Consider the following 23,250-nt stretch of genomic DNA (forward strand, 5'->3'; position numbering starts at 1 on the left):
GCACTAAGGAGGGTGATCACTGGCATAAGTGTGAGAGAGAGAGAGAGGACTTTTTGGTTTAAAATAAACTATTTAAACTTAGTCAAATAAGTCCCTCACATTTGTATGTATACAGTAAATTACATCCTGCACATACTGTAATTATACATTCATTAAAACTCTGAACTCTGACTGGGGAGGGAGTCTGGGAGATGCGTGGGTCATTGCTCTGAGACTAATGATCATCATAACAATGTGAAAATAAATATTAAAAATAAGGATATTTCCGTGGACAATCAAAATGTGTTGGAAATGTTGATGTGTCATTCAAATTAATGTTGACATGGCACACTGACTATCCAGAAAATAAAAACATGGCACAAAAAGGTTGCAGACCCCTGGCCTAGAGAGTGAGGCATGCCAAACCTAGGTCTTTTTCAACATATATTGAACTCATTGAAGTGAAAGAAATGTCAGCATGTTCACTTTTTATGGCTTTCTAGTTTCTGCCCACAGGCACTAAATACTAAGAATGAACACTGGTATGTTTTGAACCAGACAGCGTTAAGTCACTTGTGAGGATATTCACACAAATCTGAGCATACGATCATTCCTATAATGGAAACTCACCATGATAAAATGATTGAGTGTTATCTTAAAAAAAAGATCAAATCTTATACGTATCCTCCCATCTGCTGTGCTGTCTAAGATGAAACTCAGTTTAACTGCTTGTCTGTTCAGACCTCTGCTGGAAACTTCTCATTCAGAGATTGGCTACACAAAACATTTGCAAAAGGAAGTAGAGTGGCCTCTTGGGAATCGAAAGCTTCCTTGTTCGATCCCCAGCTCCCCCTGGGTTAGTTTCAAAGTGCCCTTGAGCAAGACACTTAACCCCTAACTACTCTCGACGAGCAGGTCCGTGCCTTGCATGCGTGCTGCATTTGATAACTTATTTCACAAAGGAAAATAGTTTAGAATGCCTGCTACAGCGCCATATCTCTACAGGATGAACTTCCTGTTTGGGATCGGATCCATCCGCACGCAGTAGGAAAAACATGCCATGCATTTCATGATTCTTCTCTATCTCTCTCTCTGTCTCTGTCTCAGACACCTTGAAAACCAGCAGTCTGTGTCCTCCTACATCATATTTACATGATTGTTCTCTATCTGTCTCTGTCTCAGACACCTTGAAAACCAGCAGTCTGTGTCCTCCTGCATCACATTTGTGAACCACAGTCAAAACTATCAATGAGGGTTGCCTTAACATTCGTTTTAGATGAGACTGGAACTTGGTTTGGTTTTTGTACACTGATCTTAAACTGCTCTTTCTTCTGTAGTTTGAGGTGGTCTGTTATTGTAGGCTGAGTAATGGCTCTTCTTGTAGCTCTTGGATTTATTTTGCCAAACCCCTCTTGTCTGCCAACAGATTTTTCTTTTCTTTTTTTATGTCTGTGGATAAGAATTTCAGCAGAAACGGCAACACAGTGTAGTAGCAGCAGGTATATTCAGCATCCGGGCCCTCCGCAAGTTTGCACCATTTAGCCAATTATTATAGCTTGCAGCTGGTTCAGTTTAGGTTAAGGTTATTAAGCACGTCGGTTAGTAGTAATTAAGGTTGGGCATCAGTCTGGTGTGGTTATGGTTACGGTAAAGGTATGGTACGGTATGGATCTGTGTAGCCAGGATTGGCTACACAGGGCCCGCAAACTTTGTGTGTGAGTTTTGAACATCATCAGTAGTAGTAGCAAAAGGTGTGTTTTGCAAGTGGCAGAAATGACTGTGGGAGTTGAGTTGTGTGATGATTGTGATCCAAGGAATCCAGGGGATTTTATTTATATAAGAGTTTTAGGCCAAAACATGAAGAAACCTGTTATAGCATCACCATGAGGCTGATTAGAGAAATCTGAGATTTGAGTTTCTTCGTTGGCCTACTGGGAGTGTACATGCACACTTGCGGATGGATGCCTGATCTTCTGATGTATTGTGATGTTTTTTTCTATATGATATTGTATTACTCGACGACACTGAAAATTAGTTTATTTACTCAGTGTAATTTCGAGAATAAAACATACAAAACTTGAATGAATGGCTGGATGGACACTCACAGGAGCAAAACCATAATCCCGGGCGCCCTCATCTGTTCTGGCCTGGTGGAGATAATATAGCATTTGCAAGCTCATTTCATTTGTATATATGGCTAACTGTTATAAAATACACTGTATTTGATCATAGCTTCATTCATTACTCATTGCTCTATAAATGCATACACACACTGCATTTAGTAAGTTAAATGCTTCTTGTTCGTGTATCCTGTTGATGCGTGTTGTTGGAGCAAAGCAGTGATAACCGCCCCATTCTTGCAGCTGAGCCATGTGCTAATTGGTAGCCACATTAGCTCATGTCTGCTGACAGTTGGTGGTCTGTCGGAGAGGAGAGGCAAGGGGAGCGTCTATTACGACACAACTTTGGAGTCAAAGAGCCTCAAACATCTGGATGGGGAATGTTTAACACAAAAAAGTTCACAGATGATCTCAAGCTGTTGTAGCAGCTGCAGTGCATACTGTATGTATTGGGATGTTTTGCACCCTATTAGTTGTAAACTAATTTTATTCCAGTACCCTGGGTGTGTTGCTGTTAATGTTGCAGCAGCAACACATACAGTAACAGTATGTAGTAAGACTACGTTCTTCATAGTATGTTTTGGTTTTGAAGTAAACGCAACATACTGAACAGTGCTCTTCATTGATAAAAAGGTAAAGTTTGTCAACAAACAATGCTGAATTATCCTCTCACCTCTTCTCCGCACAGATATGTTCAGACGAGTTGTTCGGGCGAGCAAATTCCGTCACGTCTTTGGCCAGGCGGTAAAGAATGACCAATGCTACGATGATATCCGGGTATCAAGGGTTACATGGGACAGCGCTTTCTGTGCAGTCAACCCCAGATTTGTTGCACTAATCATTGAGGCCAGTGGCGGTGGAGCTTTCCTCGTTCTTCCTCTTCATAAGGTAAGTTTATCCTGTCCAATAAAGGGTTTGATAAATCATTTCATTCATAAATAATTGTTTTTGTAATTTATATTTCGAATATTTTTGGGATATAAGGTCACATGGCTGACTTCGGCCTACTACTGTACATTGTGTTGTTTTAACAATACCTCAGGCCTTCATAAGGTCCGCATACCTGCATGGCTTGAAATCCTATCCTGCCACTGATCCAGCACAGACAGTAATAAGACAGTCATACAATGCACTATTTACTGCGTTGCAGTGCACTGAGAGTTGCACAGCAGGAAATCATACATTGATCAGACATGCTGCAGTACTAATGCAAAACTAGTTACAACCTGTTGCTTATCTTGCTTACTGTATTCATTTACAAAGAGTACATTCTCCATCCATTCTTTAAAGAGCCGTGCCTTAGGTTGTGATTTAGCAGAGCTTCTAGGTGTGTGTGTGTGTGTGCGCGGTTGGTTTGCTCAGCTGTACCAGACACACGGGTGATCAGTGGACTGAGTGGAGACATGCAGAGATTGCAGATTAGACCTGATGTGGAGTGGACTATAACCCAGGTGTGTCACCTTGTTCGCTCTGGTTTAGCAGGACATACTGTAGCAGTGTACGGGGGAGACTGTGGCTCAGGAGGTAGAGCAGGTCGTCCAATGATCCATGGGTCGGCGGTTCAAATCCCGGCTCATCCTGTCTACATGTCGAAGTGTCCTTGGGCAAGACACTGAACCCCATATTGCTCCCGATGTGCTGGTTGGTACCTTGCATGGCTTCCGCCAATAATCGGTGTATGAATGTGTGTGTGAATGTAATGCACAATCTATGTAAAGCGCCTTGGCTAAAGGCGCTATATAAATGCACCATTTAGTGTACGCTTCCTGAACAACAGGTAGGCTCTGGTGTGTGTGTGTGTGTGTGTGTGTGTGTGTGTGTGTGTGTGTGTGTGTGTGTGTGTGTGTGTGTGTGTGTGTGTGTGTGTGTGTGTGTGTGTGTGTGTGTGTGTGTGTGTGTGTGTGTGTGTGTCAGGGGAAGAGAGGATGGTAGGAATAGTTTTTAACATAAATTGTATAGATGGATCAGTATAATTAATTCTAATGCAGATTGTATGTATGAGGCCTACATTGTTATGCCTACTCCTATACACTACTTGAAATGTCAGAATATGAGAACTTTGTCCTTCACAAAATTCCTAATCATGATCAAGAGATCATTCACACTTCACAGAAATGGAGATGGATAGTATACTAAACTAGCAGGCAGACAAACACAATGTGGAAGGGGGAAGATAGACATGGAACAGAGAGATTCGTAGAAGTGGAAAGACAAGTTTTGCACCAGTGCTTATTGGTCTGGTGTTATTGGTCTTTGCTCCGTGGTTACCAGACAGTCCAGACTGTCCAGTGTCCTCCGAGGTGGAAAGTCTGGTGACACTGTCACTGATATGAGGTTACTACGAGTCCGTGGTGGGAAATATTGCACTGTGTTGGTTGCTCAGATTCTATACATAGGACGTCTGAGAACGTCATAAGGATCCCGAAATATTAGTACTATTGACGTGTGAGGACGTCCTAGCGACGTCCCAGCGACGCGGGGCGAGATAAGAATATTCAGAATTTTTCCTTTTTTTTTTTTTGGCATTTCGCTTTTCGCTTGCCGTATGCTAACGCTCAGTGCAACTATTAGCTTGTCATTGACTCCCATGTTAGCGCGGCGGAAAGAATGACTCGTATCTCCTAATCCAGGGCGCTCTCCGTGGTGATGAATGGATCGATATGCTGGCGCTTCATTTCTGCTCCTCATCAGTCTCTCCCGCAAAATATGAACGCTTTTTGGAGCGTAAAACAATATATTAAGATGATCGGGGATGTGAGGTCCCTTTGTAAAGTCAACTTTTTTAGGCAAGTGTTTCCTGTTTCATGGCTTTCAAAGTAAAAGCGATCAGACAACTCTGGCACTCTATAGCCTTTATTTTGAAGGCACTTCCTGTACTAAATGTGTTAATTAAAGAAAATAAGGCTATATGGGGCACCACAAAGAAACAAGCAAAACGAACTAAACCTATTAACCTTAAAGGTATATTCAGTGATTTCACTTAATTCAAATATCTTTTTTTATTTATTTATAATCCTCCCTATTATAGAGTGTGCTGACGAAACCTTAGGTTTCGTCTTTTGGCTAGGGTTAGCCAGCGATGAGAGGGGCCTTCCTCCAATCATGATCGTGTGGGGGCAGGCCTTGGTGCACATGCTGTTGGCCTGTTGCGTTCCCCCCCCCCACTGTAGAGCGTGTGTATGTATGTGCACATCTTGTTACCGGGGTGGACCGGGGGGGTTTCCAAATCACCAAAATCACTGAATGCTCCTTTAACTCAATAACACTAACTAATCCTACGAAACATGAAAAAATAATACATGATTGTGCCTGACCAACCAAACATGAAAGATAATGGTTACATTATGATTGTGCCTGACCAACCAAACATGAAAAAGAATGGTTACATTATGATTGTGCCTGACCAAAAGACGTTTACAAAAAGCAAGCTCAGATATTCCTCTAAATTATACATAACATCATTCTTTTTAAAACTTAAACATGACTCAATGTAACATTATCACTACTGAGGCAGAGAAATATCTACAACTCGGGGTGCTGCAAACCTTTAGAGTCCCAGAGTTTGGACACGGCAGCAATGCCCTGGACAGCGTGTGCACACAGTACAGACAGGCAGGGGCGGGTCTCTATACGCGACCCTATCAGGATTTTGAATGACGCGTTGCTGCACATGCACCACCAGTCCTTCACATTCAGCTCTGCTGCTAGTAGAATCAGTCAGATCAAGGCTCACAGTCAATACAGTCACTCTTACTCCTCAAAGCCTAATGATCTGTTTGGCTCCAGAATGGATGACGTGTACGGTGTACTGTAATCTGATTCTGAAGTTGCTTACTTGCTTTAAAGATGAGATTGTGTTTGCTTCTCGGGGAGCAAGGAGAAATTGCACATTTGTTTTCTGTAACTCCTTTTAAAGGCTTTGTACCACTTGCCAGAGTGACGTTCCACATGTGCTGATGCATATGCAGATGATGTAACAGGATTACATATGGGTATTTTTAGAGGGAAAAGAAAGCCTTTATATCATCTTGTCAGCAATAAAGTAGTGACATCTGCAAGGTGACTTTTGAACTAACAAAATGTGGATGCATGGCATGTGACAGAGAAAGTCCCCCACCCAGCATTATAGCCAATAGAGATTTAAATGAGCTTTTGTCGTTAAGTCTTTTGTCAATGTCGATTTTGCGTACAGAGACTTCTGTGAGCAGTGCTGCTGACTCTTTGAGTCCCTATATACCTTTGGTATATACCTTTGGAGTGCCTTGATTCTTGTATTGTTTCTAGTTTTTCATGTGTTTATGAGATGACAGTACTTCATTAGACTTTGCATTACTCTATTCCAACCACAAAGCGTGTTTGGATTTGGAACAAGGCAGTGTTTTATAGAGCATTGTCCCGTAATCAAGTTGTTTACACCTGTTGTCATTGTAAGCAAACACCTGTTGTCATCGTAATTCGTAAGCAATGTTTTTTATATTCAATGGGTCAAAACTCATCATAAACACTAAGGCCGCTTTAACCACTCTGGACCCCCTGACACTGCTCCTAGGAAATGTTATGATGACCAATGGTAAATTGCTTGTTAGCTGCAGCAGCAGCAGCGCATTGCCAATGTCTCCGTTTGACTGCCCCCGTGTCCCAGCGTCAAGACGCGACACCATGAGTGACACGAGTGCTTCTGTGGCGTTGACAGATCCAACCTGGGCCTGTAATTACTGCCGTGTCATATGAGTCTGCTCTGGCACGGGGTACCGGATCCCCTGGCCTGTCATCACACAGCTTACGCCTCTCAGCACCTCACTGAATGCAGAGCCTTGTCCCAGAGTTGGAGCCGGGAGCTAGATTAGCTAGCTTCACACTCCTTCTGTCCTCCTCTCTGTGTCTCCGTCTTGGAAATGGACTGCCCTCTGCCTGACATGTCTCAGTACAGTGATGGTGTGTTCATAGAACAAAGTCTGCTTTCAGCGCTGAATTAAAAGTGGTCGGAGACTAATGTCTTTGTGTGCAAAGTAAAGCCTGTTCAATTTCCTGCAAGTGAGGCACAGAAAAAAGCTCTTGATTTTAGATCTGCCCACATGCAAGCTGTCAATTTATGTATTGTATTTTCCAGGACTGAAAGCAAATTTTCGAAAGCTTTCAATCATTCTCAGTGTAGTTGAGTATTTGCCTTCAAATCTAGTCCTATATGCGCTGATTAGAGCAATGGTCACTGAGCTATGGCCATTTGAAACGTTAAACATTGCTCTAACACTGATGTAGTGGCCCATATGTTTGCGATTTCTTGCGACCAATCTAGTCTTTCAGACCCCTGGCCTGAACAGTGTTGGTAGCAAGTTTGGTGCGTATTCGAGCAACAGAGCACCTGTGGCCCCTTATTGTCATGGCAGAGCCCCTGAACAGTGTTATGCCAGGTTTGGTACTAAGGATTGGAACAACGGTGTGCCTGCCCGTTGTGGCTATTGTCATGACATTGAATGGTTTGGTGCAGATCAGACCTTACAAGTCTGGATGAATTCCTGTTCTGTTCTTTGACTTAGAAGTGTCTATTTGTCTGTCTCTAAATGTTTTGATGAATTGAACAAGGTGGACCCTCTTGTAAACAAGTGTGTAATGCTTAATTGGGTTGTCCACTCACAGTTAACAGTCTTTGTATTGAGTTTGTGCTTGAAATGTATTGTAATTCTGCAAACTGTTAATAAATATATCAATCAACAATGGATGTTATGTTTGTGACATGCACCATCCAACCATTAGGCAATTTTAATATAAGATTGCGTACAGTATATTATTATCACAGAATACGATTGAGCAAAGTATTTGCTTTTGTCTCTGGTAAAATCGACTAAAACACAGAATTTATTGCAATTCTGGTATTATTATTATCTTTTTGTTCAAGGTTTCTTTATTGGTATTTTTCAAATCACATACAGGTCAATAAGACAAAAGATCTCTGGTATTGTAAGGCTTTTATTACCATGTTATTTCCAAATAACTCCTGGGTGTAATGTTTCATAAAATAAGGCGGGTCCATCTGGACATCTCTAGTGCCTAATGCTGACAGTGCAGATCTCTGATTGACTGAGAGGAGAGGCTGTTCTGAAACTAGACTTCTGTTACAGATACACTGCAAGTGGTCAGTATAGTATTACAGGGTTGCCCTTCAAAAATGCAGTTCTTTAATATTTAATTTATACATAGATGTTGCACCATTGTATAGATTTGTTTAAAAAATGTATAGGATGTTTCTATGCCATGCGTGTGCTTTTGTGGGATTGAACCCTGTGCCATGGTCAAATCTCTGTGCATCTCTGCAGGGCACATGGATTTCAAACCGATTATTGGGTATAGTTTAACTTTTTGTTGCAAAGACACGCAGCCCTCCCCCAGTGTGATGGTGCATCTGGCTGGCTAGTCCATCTGCCCATGCTGTGCTGCTCTCAGCCTATGTGGGCAGCCAGCTGCTCAAGGCTTTTGTCCTACACTCGCTCCCAGCCAAGCCCTTTGTCATTGCCACACTCTGGCAGGGGGAGGTGGAGGTACCATGCTCCTATCCCCCCGTCCAAATATGCCTCACAGTATGTCAAATTTGTGGCCAAAGATTGTACAACTCTGTTGTTTTAACAATATAATGGGAGCGCAAGAACGTTTGATTTCATACCTTTTATTATAGGCCACTGTCTGTTGTGTTTACTGTATCTCTGTCGTGTCTAGTTGTTCATAGAAAGCATCGCTTGCAGGGTGTGTGTGTGTGTGTGTGTGTGTGTGTGTGTGCGTGTCGCACACGCGCTTGCGTGTGTGAGATTGGTGTTGCAGTCCAGCATGACTCAACTCAGCTATGAGCATTGTTGCTGCCTCCTGTCAGAACACATAGGGATTTGTGGAGAGGGTGTCAGGTATCTGGCTAAACACATGTCATGCCCTTCTCTTATGCTTTCAATCTCCCCCTTTTTTTTCTTAGATTCGCACTAATTTATTCCCTTATTTCCATATGAAGGAAGCTGTGGGATTGTGAATGCAGCAACTAGCAAGCATGCAGTGAGAAATTCCTGCACCCCCCCCCCCCCTCTCTGTCTCAGTGACTGGCCATAGATAGATTTATATATTACACTTGCCTTGAAATTATTATTTGATGCAGGCAAACATGACATGGTTCCGTACTTCCGTTCTCATTTCTTTTCTGGAGTATTTTCATTTTCCGCACTGTCTGCAAGTGTTAGTTACTGTGTAATATATTTAGGGCAGTATTATCTGTGGCTTCCGCTTTGGGCTTTTCTTGGTCTAAAAGTATGGCCATAACACCAAATGGTGTGTATTGCGTACTGTAAAAGGCATGTTCCATGCTAGCACCTCTGACACCGCCTTCATACAAACTGCACAATTAAATTGGAGTGTGTGTGTGTGTGTGTGTGTGTGTTTGTTTTATTTGGATCCATTCCCTCAATCCTCCATTCACCTTTACTCAACCTTTGGTGTAAGTAAATCCCTGGGCATGTGCATAAACACACTTTCTATTTCCCTCTCTCAAACATACACGGTTGGCTACTTACTTACTAAGTCTCTCATTATACACAGAGAAGATGCACGCATAAAATGAATTTACCTTGTTTAACCAATTTAAGACCCATTTACTTACGTCATACTACAAGCAAAAGTACAAGCGCACAGTGATGAGATGTGACCCACTATTGTGAACTTGTAAATTAGCTACTTTGCTATTTTCAAAAATGTGAACGTTTTGGGACATTTTTAAAGATGTTTTGCTTATAATTACATGCCCAAGATAGGGATTGCAGTGCTTAATACAAAGGGTCTTTCCCCATACTCTGCTCAATCTGTATTCCAGGACCTCTATACTGCCTCGCTGCCTCTGCCTTCACCACTGCTGCCGCTGAGTCCTGCTGACTGCAGATTTTACCATATATGGTCATTCACTGCTCCCTGCCTGACAGCCTTCCAAGACCATTTCCTCCCTGCCTTGCCATTGGCTGCTACTAGCAGTGCCGGTACACATGTGATAATACTGGGATAGGCTGAAAGAGGAAGCGCGGCCAGGATGAGAGAAGTGTTTCTAGTGTCATGTGTTGCCTGTGTGTCACAGTCATTCACTGACTTTCAATGCCACATTATATATTATCATTGACTTAAGTCGGTTTTCTTCTGTGAGATCTAGTAATTTACTAATTTGTAGGGTTAGGGTGGTCTGTGTAGTTATTTGGTGGTTTAGTGAGTTGTATATCATTTCCTTGAGCATTTTAACAGCTTATTCAGATAACCTTCTCGCCCAACAGACGGATATGCCATTGACATGTTGCACCGCCACCAATATTCCTCGGCTTCAGAATATCTATTCAAATCAGTTTTTTTGTGTCCATCATAGAAATGGCATGAAACTGTGTCCTTTCTTAGGGAGCAATAGTATTTTCATTCACCATTGTCCTGTGCAAATGTATAAACCAGTGGTCATCAGTAGTGTCTGTCCACGAAAAACCACCAGCTGTCAGTCAATATTGAATACTTTCTGCTGGTTCCCAGCTGCAGAACCAGTGAGAGAGACAAAGGTAGCGTATAATTAGCTGCTGCTGACTGCTAATCATCACCCTCCATGGCCCCTGACGATCATAACAGTGGCCTTATAGTTCTAGACACTAACTTTGTCACATTTCAAGTATGTTGTTCGACTTGTAAATACTTAATTACCATCAAGTCTGCCCCTACTGTGCTGAACTGTATTGTACTGTACTGTAATCAGTGTACTGTGTAGGCCGGTCCCCTATCATTCAGAAGCTGTAAATCAAATATACATTGGTAGTTGTTTGTCTGACTGGGCAACTGTTACTGTTTCAGCTGTGTCTCAAGGCAACAGAGGCAAAGGAAAAGTGGAAATTTCCATAGAGCAATGAAGTGTGTTGAGCCACACTAATGGAAGATCGTGTGTGTGTGTGTGTGTGTGTGTGTGTGTGTGTGTGTGTGTGTGTGTGTGTGTGTGTGTGTGTGTGTGTGTGTGTGTGTGTGTGTGTGTGTGTGTGTGTGTGTGTGTGTGTGTGTGTGTGTGTGTGTGTGTGTGTGTGTGTGTGTGTGTGTGTGTGTGTTTCGGCCTATCGTGTGAGTGAAGATTTAGTTCTCTATTGCTTTGAGGGAATTGCCCTTCTTCCTTATCAATTCCTTTTGTGTATCAGACAGATTTGCTTTTAGCCTATCTCCTGCAATGATATGCATAGTATTTGTGTACAGCCTCATGAGTTGCATAGCAACAAGTGAGTATAGCTGGCTGCAGACATTCCTCACTAGGATGTGAATGTCTGTAGTATAGTCTGTAGTGTAGTTAGGGACGTGTTTTTTCCCCCCCCCACCGGAGATATCAGTTTTCTCTGCTCTCACCTCCCTCGTCTGGTCAGAATGATGCTCACTCCTACATCTAACCACACTCCCTCTGGGCTGGTTGCCTTGGTGATGATCACTGCTCTGCCTTTCCTTGCTTGGCTGGTTTATTCTGTTAGCAGCCTTTTTTCCAGTGTTGTGAAAGTGTCCTGTGATGTCACCCACCACCCTGCCAAGTAACCCCTACGTTCACTTCTAAGGCCCTGATGAATGTTAATTACAGCAAGACTCTTTATCCAGGTCCCATGTAAAACAGTAGGCTACATGGTTAATGTTTAAAGATTTATTTTATTTCTTTTTTCAGTCTTATTAAAGAAAGTAGGGATAGGAAAGTGAGGGCAGACAGAGAGGTAGACTCCAAAGTCAGAATTGAAAGGAGACATTGCAGTATTATGGCCAGCAAACGAATCAGTTGGTCACTGTCTGAAGTACGTTTAATGTTGTGTATATCAACATTGGAATGGGTTTGTCTGGGGGCTCGTTCCTCTCCTGAATCACATCTTCTAGTGTGATTGGTAGGACACGCAGGGAAAGGGTAGAACATTCTTTAAGGCGCGAATCAGGGTGTGAATATGCCCCTTAGGCTTCCTGGGACAGAAAACGAGTGTGGGACAGGTTGCCACAGGCCAACTTGTCTACACGGCTCTCAATGTTGATCTCATTTTAGTAAACTAGCTCAGCATTATGAACAACATCTCATATGTTACAACCAGTGTTTCGTGGCTGTACAAAACCATGCATTTCTAATATGAGCTTTGTTTAATTGGCATGGTGACACCTGCTCAACATCAGAGGTGTTTTCACAATTTGATGGTTTATTGGCTTGTGCTAACCATTACGCTTACCTCACTCCATACGAACCACATTCCTGCCTTATGTAGATTATCACACTATTGAATAATGTTTGTCCAGGCCCAGGGCAAGATCCACTTGTGCTCCTTGCTCAGTCCTAGGCATTCCTAATTGTGTATATCAGACACAAACATGATTAACACCTCAAAGGGTGCTACATTTGACACCCCAGCAGCCCCCATGCTCTCATTAGTCATAGCCATACCAGAGCGGCCTGGGGCCGAGGTGTGGAATGTGAGGAACGCCTGGCTCTCTGGTGAACTGGCAGGCAAGAGGCCTGGCGTGCTCTCTGGTCTGGGCCGGTCAGGATGTCAGATTGCAGCGCTTAACTTTAACATTGCTGGCCTGCATGGTTCTCTCGGCCACAAAACCACCATGTATTACAGTAGGCGGTTAACGTAAAAGCTTGTGATGTGCTTACCCCACATCTAAACGCCACCAGATCATGTTGTTGAAAAATACAAAATGCATATGGTGAGTAAACTTGATTCTAATCGTTTTTGATCATGAGCAATGGAAGTCGGTACTTAAATTCATATACTGTCCAAAGTTATTCAGTGTGTCACTGTCTGCTCTTGACTGGATTGGACTGGAGTGAAATGTTCTAACTTCTAAGACGTTAAGATATGATGTCCTGACTGAGGTCAGAAAACTGATCAAGCACTATTGAGCTTATTTTGTTAAATGTATTCTTATCCATCTTTATTTGGCTCTTGACACTACTCTTACCTATCTTGTGTTTCACTCTTTAGTATTATTGCTGCCATGGCACCTGAATTATAAATATACATATTTATCTTATCTTGTCTTAGAGGTTTCGGGCTGTCAGCCCTGATCTCCAAAGGCTGTCAGTCTGCCTTCTGTGAGGATAGCATTCATCAGAGGGAAATACCAGACAGACAGGAAGTTGTGCATGCTTGCGTGCGTGTCACCAAAAATCTGTTATTTTCAATCAGCCACACAGCCAAAAAAGTGCAGGCATATAGTTAGTATAATACATTTTGAAATCTAGAGCTTAGGTTGTGATGCGTTTCTACCTTGCACACATTAGCAATCAACACAGACTATGACACACCCTGGTCATAGCCTGCTGTTTTACTCCCATGTCATACTTGTTCATGATGGTTATAATGCTCTGTAGTGCAACTTAACATGTAATCACCCAGTCTGATTAAACACCAAGAGGATTTGAGAAAGTGACATAATAAGATCAACTAAATAATCCTTTGGTCCTGTCATAACACAAACTGTAGCCCTGATTAGAATGTTGCTAAAATGGTTTTGATTGAATCAGCTTATCTACACTTACTCAGTTTTCTTAGATAGAAAACTTTTCTAGCTGAGCTTTTTGTAACTTTCCTGCCTCGACTATAACTGATGATCTGTAAAGTCGGCAATTCAGCATTCTCCCTGTATTACTTCCTTTTTAAACAGCCTAAACAGATGGACACAGGGCAGAAAAAACACTATAGTGAGATGGGTCCCATAACTTCTCTTTTGGCTGTTATTTGAATAGCCAAAATGTATAAGATCAAGTAATGACAGTCTTTTGACAGATATGAGTATGGTTGGGTAAGAGGTACGGTCGCCCATTTTCCGTCTCGCCCCACTATTCTACCTATAGCTGTAAATAACAAACATAATTCATGTTGGTGGTGATTATATAAAATGTATTATCATCATCATCATCATACTATAATTCTAACGATGTCTGAGTGTGTGTGTGTGTGTGTGTCTGTCAGAAACAGTGCCGTAACTCCTTACTGGCTGCACCAATCACACACATTAATGATTATTAATTAATTTATTAGTCAATTACAAACGCACCCGGGCGCAGTACCCTTCACGACCACAAGAGGGGGGGGGGCAAATATCTCACACAACGGGTAAGGACTAGTCATATTAATTTATCATTGTTAAGTTCACTCTGTATATCCACGGGCATAATAGCATGATGATGCCATTACAAAACATGGGCTACATGTAAGAATTAAGAAATGTGTTTAATAAAACAAAATTAACTGCTACATTAACACATTTCGCGGGGGGCGAGTTGGTAAAGGGGCGAGTCGTCTGGTATTCGTGCACTGTCAGGTCGGCACTCGGAAGTTGTAGGGCTTTCAACCGTCAGGTATAGCAGAGGAGATAGAGCTCTCTAGTTGGCTGCTAAGAACCCTTTCTAAAATGCAGTGCATTTATTTTGTCTGAATACAGCGCATGTCTGTCTATGGTATATTGTATATTGGCTGCATGTGTGCTCATAAGGCAGACAAAGTGTGAGACGTGTGCATGCACGCACGTGGCTCATCTCAAACAAACACCAGCAGTCAGCTGTCATATTTGTTTTTAAATTAAACTAAGCCGTATCTTTAACTTATAAATATCATAAGCACTTACTCCTGCTTTTCTTTACGGTGAGAAAGGTCTGTAAAATCATGGAAGCAACCTGTTGTATTCGGTTTTGCTGCAGTTTTTTTTACAAGGAGGATAGGTTGGCCATTTTATGCATTGAAAATACTGAATAATACTTATGATGTTGGTTGTGCAAGCCTGATGTGGTGAGTAGCCTATCTTACAGTAGGTCACTCAAACAGAAATGTTTTCCTAGCTATTTATTATAATCATTAGCCTAGTTGAAGCACAATTCTATGGTCGTTTGCGCATTGTGCTGCCCATGCCCTACGCACCCTGCAGTGCATAATAATATCTTTATAATGTATTTATTCATGTTCATGTATTTGTTGTTGAAAAAGTAGTGGTGCAGAATCCAAAACCTTTTTTCAACAGACTTTGATCTCCAGGCTTGAAGTTATAGTTTGTGTCACAGGCTGGCCCAACTCTGCTTCAGTCAGGTGATTGCACAAGGGACAGGCCCTCTATATTACAGATATATTATTGACGTGTGGCTCATAGGCCTCCAATGAAATACTGCAGCAGGTGAAACGTTCCATTCAGTCTAAATTGACTCTGGCAACCACAGTACTGCGGGAGTGTATTGTGCCGTGGCAGAAGACTGGAGGCGACCTCTGCTAGGCTTTGTTGTCTGCTGTAGCCCAGGCAAGGAAGTGATGCCGAAAACTGGAAATCCTGAACAACGCACTGACTCATATCCTGGTATTCAGGCCCAGATCACTGTTTACAGGGTAATTTATACTATAAGTGTTTGTTTAGCTCTCTTAGGTGTTTGAAGAGATCTCCTTATTCTTACATTGGCAAATTTTGGGGGACTTGATTCAGTTTTATAGAACAACATTGTTTTCTGCTTATTTGTTCTCAAAAGTACATGGGGAAAATCTGCACTCCCAGAGCATGAGTGAATGCATAGTGCTACATTTAGCCTATCTGGCACATTGACATTATTGTCAATGTGCAGAGTCTAATGGTAGAATGACTGTGGGCAGTGAGATTTCTTTTAATTTCTTTATTAGGTAACCATTCTACTTTAAATGGTGCTGCAGCAGTAGCATGGAATACTGGAGCTGACATCATCTATCGGCCCCTCATATGGCCTTGTTATGGAATCGACAGCAAAGAACGGGGCGTGCCGTGTCTCATAATACTCATCCATCCATATTCAATTCATTGCTGCTTTGCTCTCTAGGGCTGTCACAATCATAATCTTATTTCACAATATATTGTCATACAAATAATTGTGATTAGAGATTTTTGTGCATTGGAAATTGGAACATTTCTGATTACAAATTACATTTCTGTTTGCATTTTAGGCTTTGTGGAAGAAAAAAAATACATTGCAAAGGGCAGATATGACAATTAACTTAACCAGTAAGACGCTTGAGGGCGAGAAGCGACCTCGCCCTAAAGGGTAAGATCAACATGGAATGAATTCTGTACTGGCCATATAAGGAGCATGTCTTGAGTGTACAGGGTTTGATGAGGTCAGATCAACATAATTGAATGTCAGAACAGGTCCGCTCCATACAGTATGGAGATCTAAGGGTGATAATGGGGACATTCTCTTGAGTGTACACAGGGTTTAATGAGGGCCCAGGTAGGAGCGGGCCTTAATTTTCGGGCCTGTTGAGAACTCTAGTTTTCGCCGGCTGCCGGACGCGGCTGCACTAATGACTTTGGGGCAGGCCCCTCCTGAGTTTGAAATTTGAATGGACAGGTATCAGTCAAAAGGGAGACATCGAAGAGGAAGGATGGGTGGGGAAGGATCAACATATGGAATGTCAGAACAGGTTCTGACATATATCCATATATGGAGATCTAAGGGTTTGAGGTTTGAGGTCAGATGTAGAGTTGCTGGCTAATATTGATGACATCAGGGATCTCCATATATGGGCTTAACTGCGACAGCAGGTCACATTTACTATGACATCAGGGTCTCCACATCTCCATCCCTGATGATGTCACATGATGTCACTAGACCTGGGCACCATATATGGTGCCTGACCAACACACCGATGGTGCCCGACACACTGACGGGAAATGCACGATTCCATATTTAACTGCGACCTTTGGTCTCAATAAAGCAATGACTGACATAGCTTGTAAATCTGCTCTTTCCGCTATTTTTGGGAAAATGTATGAACATTTCTCTACTGGTTCTGCTTAGAGTCAAGCACCACAGGGGGTGCACACACCACAGTTTGGGAATCCCTGATGATTATACGATTATGCAAAATAATTGCGATTAGACGATTATGTGATAATTGTGACAGGCCTAATTGCTCTCAACAGTGTGTTGAGAAAGCAGCTGATATTCCCGACTTTTAAAGTTGGAGCAAGTCATCTAAATGAGTGGAAAAGGACTATTGTCTTGACACAGTTGGGTGTGCATGTCCTTGTGTGACAGGCCTTCAGGGGGAAGTGTATTTCTGGTATACAATAGTTGTGCAAGTGCATTATATAAAAGGCTCAGTAGTGGTTAATTTAGACTTACAGTGATCATTTAATAAAGGAACGGTTGTGGAAAACTTTTTTTACTTTTCATCAGTTTTATGTAAAGCATAAACACTTTAAAGCACCCCTTTATCTCTGCATGCCTGCTCGGTATAGCACCAATGCACCCCAAGCTTCTATATTGGCTGAAAGAAATGGTGACAAAACTAGTCCAATAGTACTGACAAATGTCGGGTAGTAATCTTTGGGTTCACACACACAAACGCCCCTCTCTCAGGGACCTTCTGTTTAACAGACTGCCTCTGTGCAGTCCATTTCCCAGATTGCACATAATGCGTGAATGGACCATGTAATAGGGCTAATAACGTGTTAGGCTTCGTTTACAGAGCTTCATGGGTGTGTTCCGTGTTTGGGGGATAGGGCTTGATGGTTTCCTCTTTTCTTTTCTTTTTAAGGGAAGCTGTTTAGGCAGTTTTGTTTTATTTTAGACAGCAAAGTGAGACAAGAAACTGATGTCAGAGAGGGATAAAGACATATCAGATGCTACCTGTTCCAGGCAGCCAGTATTGAACCATCAACAGCTACCACCAGTGCACCCCAGAAAAGTGTCATCTTGTCCAGGTCACTGCTAACAGTGCTATGGGATATTTTATCTTTGATATGGAAATGTAATACCGGTAATATATACCAATAATGGAATACCTATAGATAGATTTATTTTGTCAAATGATTGTATGGTGCCATCAAGGCAAATACATATTAGGGCACATTTTAGCACGGTCAAATCATCAACCACTGGACTGTGTTTTTGTGAGTTATATATATAGTTTGCCATTGGGATTATACTGGTAATTGTCATGTTTCACAACTTCTTCACCATTTCCGCATGGGCTGTTGTCTAAGCAGAACCAGCAGGAGACTAATCTCGTACTTGTTTGTTTGTCTTCCCCTTTACAGACAGGCCGCATTGACAAATCCTACCCCACAGTGTGTGGTCACACGGGCCCTGTGTTAGACATCGACTGGTGTCCCCACAATGACCAGGTCATCGCCAGTGGCTCAGAGGACTGCACAGTCATGGTAAGTTTGATCATCCTGCACACCTTAAGTGAGACAAGTCGTTCTTGTGTAACACACACACACACACACACACACACACACACACAGACACGCACGCATGCGCGAGCGCAGACATGCACACGCACACACAAATACTTCAGCTAGTAACTGACTTGAGACTACATGTTTTGGTTGCGAAAGACCAGATTTTCATAGCCCCGGGATGGGTACAAACCTCACCCTCTGGATCAGATTAGGCACAAATATGTGTCATAGGAATCAGAGCTGGGCGGTGATTTAGCTGCTTTATTGGGCTGATGTCACCGATTTTGTTTGATCCAGTGCTGTACATACTTAACTGTGTCCTTATTTGGCCCATAAACGGGAGCTTGACGGGTGACGGATGCGTAGATAGGGCTGCTAACCTGCTACACTACTTGAAAGAGTCAACTTCCCTGTTTAACCTGCTCAGAGCTATAAAACTACCCAGGATTGTGAATACATGCAGTGTTTTCACAGGCCTGTATGTTTGCAGAAGTTGACCCATCACTTGATTTCTTTTCAGCATTTAGTTTGACCTTTTGGGGGATGAACAATCTGAATATGCTCTCTCTAGTTTTGCATTGTGTGTGTGTGTGTGTGTGTGGTATAATAGTCATTCAAACTAAATCAGGTCTTTATTATGCCGACATAAAATCCTATGGATTGACTTCTAAGTCTCTGCTGCCCCCTTCTGGATCTGTGAGAGAATTGTCATCTAATAATAATATAGTTCCCCCACCCCTTTAGAGTATTTTTGGTACATTCTTTCAGTACATTAGCACATATGTGAAAATGTGTCCTCTACATTTACCCATCTACTGTCTACAGCTCCCAGGGAGCAGCTGGGGGTTAAGTGTCTTGCTCAGGAACACTTTGACTCATAGAGCGGGGCCGGGGGTGAACCAGGGACCTTCTGTTTCCCACACAGTCTCTCTACCTATTCAGCCCTCGCCGAATGACTAGACAGAAGCTGTGTTATGTTAGTAATAATGTGTTATTGTGGACTTGTCTTGACTTAATGGCCTTCCTATAACCCAGTGGTTCCCAGACTTTCATGTCGAGGACCCCACCGTTTAATTTCAAGGACCCCCAGTTTGACATGCATTTGTCTACGGACGGACCTCCATTTAATGGCATTTATATCTCTGGGACCCCAATGTATTATTGTAAAATCAGTGTTAGTGTACAAATGGAACCAAATGGGCCCCTTAGGATCCACGTGGTTCCATTTGTACACTCTCAGAGTTACAGAACCATAAGGGTCCATTTGGTTCCAACTATCATTTAGCTGAGGACCCCCTGGAACTCCCTCAAGGACCCCTGAGGGTCTCCGGACCCCACTTTGGGAACCACTGCTATAACCCACACACCATACACAAAAACCTTACGGGCTCTACTATGTATAGCTCCTTGTCTGTCTTTGTTTACTGATAGTGTTTGTCTGTCATGTTTCTTGCTAGGTATGGCAGATCCCTGAGAACGGTCTGGTCACCAGTCTGGCTGAACCCGTTGTGGTCCTGGAGGGCCACTCCAAACGGGTTGGCATTATCTCATGGCACCCTACAGCACGCAATGTCCTCCTCAGTGCAGGTAAGTGCCTTCCTCCTTTAGCCGTGGGAGGACCAAAATAACACGTCTGAAAGCTACTGGGGTATAAAATATTACGTAATCATTCATTTGTAAGCTTTGTGCAAAGCTGACAATTAAATACAATAATTCACATTGGCCTTGTTTGTTTGACTGAAACAAAATAGCATACAGTAGTTGGATTTATTTTTTAAATTGCGCTGGTGTTGTAAATGGTAAATGGTGCATTTATATAGCGCCTTTATCCAAAGCGCTTTACATAGATTGTGCATTACATTCACCCATTCACACACACATTCATACACCGATTGCGGCGGAAGCCATGCAAGGTACCAACCAGCACATCAGGAGCAATTTGGGGTTCAGTGTCTTGCCCAAGGGGATTCGAACCGCCGACCCATGGATCATTGGACGACCTGCTCTACCTCTTGAGCCACAGTCGCCCCGTTGTGTTGTTGTGGTTCTGGTGTGCTGTGTGCTTACGTGATCAAATCATGTAACGCCTATCACTTTATTTTCCCCCTGCTCAGCTTCAAAGTCAGCATAGATCTCTAGGCTAGAATCTAGAATCGGCTGTCGAGTACTGTAGCTTTTAACCCATTCTGACCTGAGATCAGATTCATACAAGGTTTCCGCCGGACACACACTGGTCTGATGAACCCATTCTGAACTGAGATCAGATTCTAAAAATGTCAGTCGCTCTTCGATTTTTCAAAAATAGCAGACCTACAAGCTCATATCGCGCCACTCGGTGGCGCGATATGAGCTTGTAGATCTGCTATTTTTAAATAGCTAAAGCATAACATGATGCTGACACCAAAATGGGTGCCCGTTCAGAATGGGTTAATGTGTGCATGCTACTTCTCTTTTTCGCCAGGTTGTGACAATATGATCATCGTCTGGAACGTTGGCACGGGGGAGGCCATGATCAACCTGGAGGACATGCATCCAGACGTTATTTACAGCGCATGCTGGAACCGCAACGGCAGCCTCATCTGCACCTCCTGCAAGGACAAGGCCATCCGAGTAATCGATCCACGAAAGGAAAAGCTTGTGGCTGTGAGTGGTGTTTTTGATTTGTTCATGTTCATGCCATTCTTCTGTGTAGGACAAAGCATTTCACTCAGAATTGAAGGCTTTGACCAAGGAGATTAGATGGATTACTATGAAGAATAAGAATAACATTTAAAGAATAGGGTAGGGGCATCCATAGTCTCACGTTACCAGACAACTATTCCACAATCCCCGAATGCTATATAGAGTCTGTGACTATAACCCCCATGAGCTGAGTAACGGAAGCCGCCACGAAAATATATGTTTTTATTTCCTTTTCTGCTAAGCAACAAGCTATAGCCTTAGATGTTTTCTATTTATATTAGGATAAATATGCACGACTGTAAAGACGAAACGAAAGTGGCGAGGAGGCTCCACTTCCGCTGTATCCGGATACTCATGAGACCTCTTCCGTTGGCCCAGACTGTATGATGAAGCATTTGGAAATCGTGGAGGCAACAGTCTGGTAACGTGAGACTAGGACATCCAGGGTAAAGTCCCTGCCCACCACTAAAAATCACACCCGCGTGAAGTGACTGGGGCGCTCTTATCATCGTACATCATCATACATCATCTCACTCCGGCCAATCGCAATTTGCGTCCTCACCTTCGTCATCAATGTGTTTACACAAACACTCAAAATTGTCCATTCATTGTCAATGGCATTTAATGTTTGTTAGGACAAGATTTGGGTTACACACACACCAAAAGCTGGACATTTTGAGGGGCTATCGCCCCTCAAAATTAGCAGTGATGTTAGTCTGGCCTTGCCAGGCTACCACGGTGCATCCAGCTTGGCTGGTCGCTTCACGAGCACAGTTAGCATTCTCTGTTGCTGCACTAGTGACTTCTACAGGTTGTTGAGCAGGGAGTGGAACTGGAAAGGATAGCGTGTTCCTCTGCATGCGTTACGTCCTCCCGGTGAAACGCCTCACTGTTGGGTGAAGAGAAACAGCTGGCTGGTATTAGGACTAGGAGTCATGTCCACGACCCAGATCAACAGTTGGAATCAGCAGTGACAGGGACTATACACATTGGGGGGAATTGACATACAGTAACTAAATTGGGAGGAAAAGTATAGGGTGCTGTTCTATTACATTTTAATCTGGATTTAGAATATGAATATTAACCAGTTGTATTTTGACCTGTGACCTGTACTTCACAGGAGAAGGAAAAGGCACATGACGGATCCAGACCCATGAGGGCCATTTTCATGGCTGATGGCAATGTCTTCACCACAGGTTTCAGCCGCATGAGTGAGAGACAGCTAGCCCTCTGGAACCCGGTAGGTTGCAATTTCCATGGAGACATGGAATAACATCACAGCATTACTAAATGAAGTCAAGAGAATGCAGTAGAGTAGAGGGTTCCTTTCTATTGTCCTTAAGTCTGGTTTGGCCCGATTTTATATTTTATACCTCCCACTCTGTGCATCACTCCCTTGGGTCCTCCGCGATACACACACAGAGTTTGATGTCAGTCGGCCATGCAGTTCTCCTGGGGGGACACGTACACAAACAGATTTTGCGCATTTATAGAAGGATTTGTTTAATTGAAAACCATACAAGCATACAGCCGATAACGGTTTGAAGTCAAAAAATGTATTTTAATTTTTTCAGGCAACTAGAAAGAAAAAGCTTGCTTACATTAAATAATTCTGTACAGTACATGAAACAAACATTCCTGCTGGTATTTGTTCCAACTGTCTTAAAACCTCTAGAGATGAAGCTCATCAACAAGACCACTCTGACCACATGCTTAATTTTCAGCAAAGCATGGATGAGGCCATTTCTGTTCATGAAATGGACACCAGCAATGGAGTCCTCCTGCCCTTCTATGACCCAGACACCAGTGTGGTTTATCTTTGTGGGAAGGTATGTTGTCTCTAAACAATGTTCAAATGGAGTTTTAGGTCATAGTCATAGTCAAATCCTATGTAGCGCAATGCTGAAATAATACCACCCCTTTATATTTTGTTGGTGTTTGACAGGGTGACAGCAGCATTCGTTACTTTGAGATCACGGACGAGGCTCCGTTTGTCCACTACCTCAACACTTTCACCACCAAGGAGCCACAAAGGGGTATGGGCTACATGCCCAAGAGGGGACTCGATGTCAATAAGTGTGAAATAGCAAGGTACGCTTGAAGAAACAATGAGTTCAATACAGGGATTTTCAAACCCTTGAGCACACGGCTCCTCAAAGGTCACGTCAGGCCTGTATTCATATCCATGGAAAACAGCTCTTATCTCTCCACAAATCAATAAGACGTTTAAAATATATTTTTGAGGGTATAGCCTGAACTGGTCTTAATG

At 42.7% G+C, this 23,250-nt stretch overlaps 1 protein-coding gene across 1 annotated transcript in view; it reads left to right on the plus strand.

Annotated features, from left to right (window-relative positions):
- Positions 1-23,250, plus strand: part of coro1ca (coronin, actin binding protein, 1Ca) — a 55,556-nt gene that overhangs the window by 25,552 nt on the left and 6,754 nt on the right. The window contains exons 2-8 of the mRNA XM_083784779.1: positions 2,788-2,987; positions 18,153-18,275; positions 19,757-19,886; positions 20,761-20,942; positions 22,102-22,221; positions 22,706-22,810; positions 22,927-23,072. Coding sequence (XP_083640905.1) covers positions 2,790-2,987; positions 18,153-18,275; positions 19,757-19,886; positions 20,761-20,942; positions 22,102-22,221; positions 22,706-22,810; positions 22,927-23,072 — 1,004 coding nt within the window. The 5' untranslated portion in view covers positions 2,788-2,789. The remainder of the gene's footprint in view (positions 1-2,787; positions 2,988-18,152; positions 18,276-19,756; positions 19,887-20,760; positions 20,943-22,101; positions 22,222-22,705; positions 22,811-22,926; positions 23,073-23,250) is intronic.

Source organism: Protomyctophum parallelum, assembly GCF_964188405.1.
Source record: "Protomyctophum parallelum genome assembly, chromosome: 15".
Lineage (NCBI taxonomy): Eukaryota > Metazoa > Chordata > Actinopteri > Myctophiformes > Myctophidae > Protomyctophum > Protomyctophum parallelum.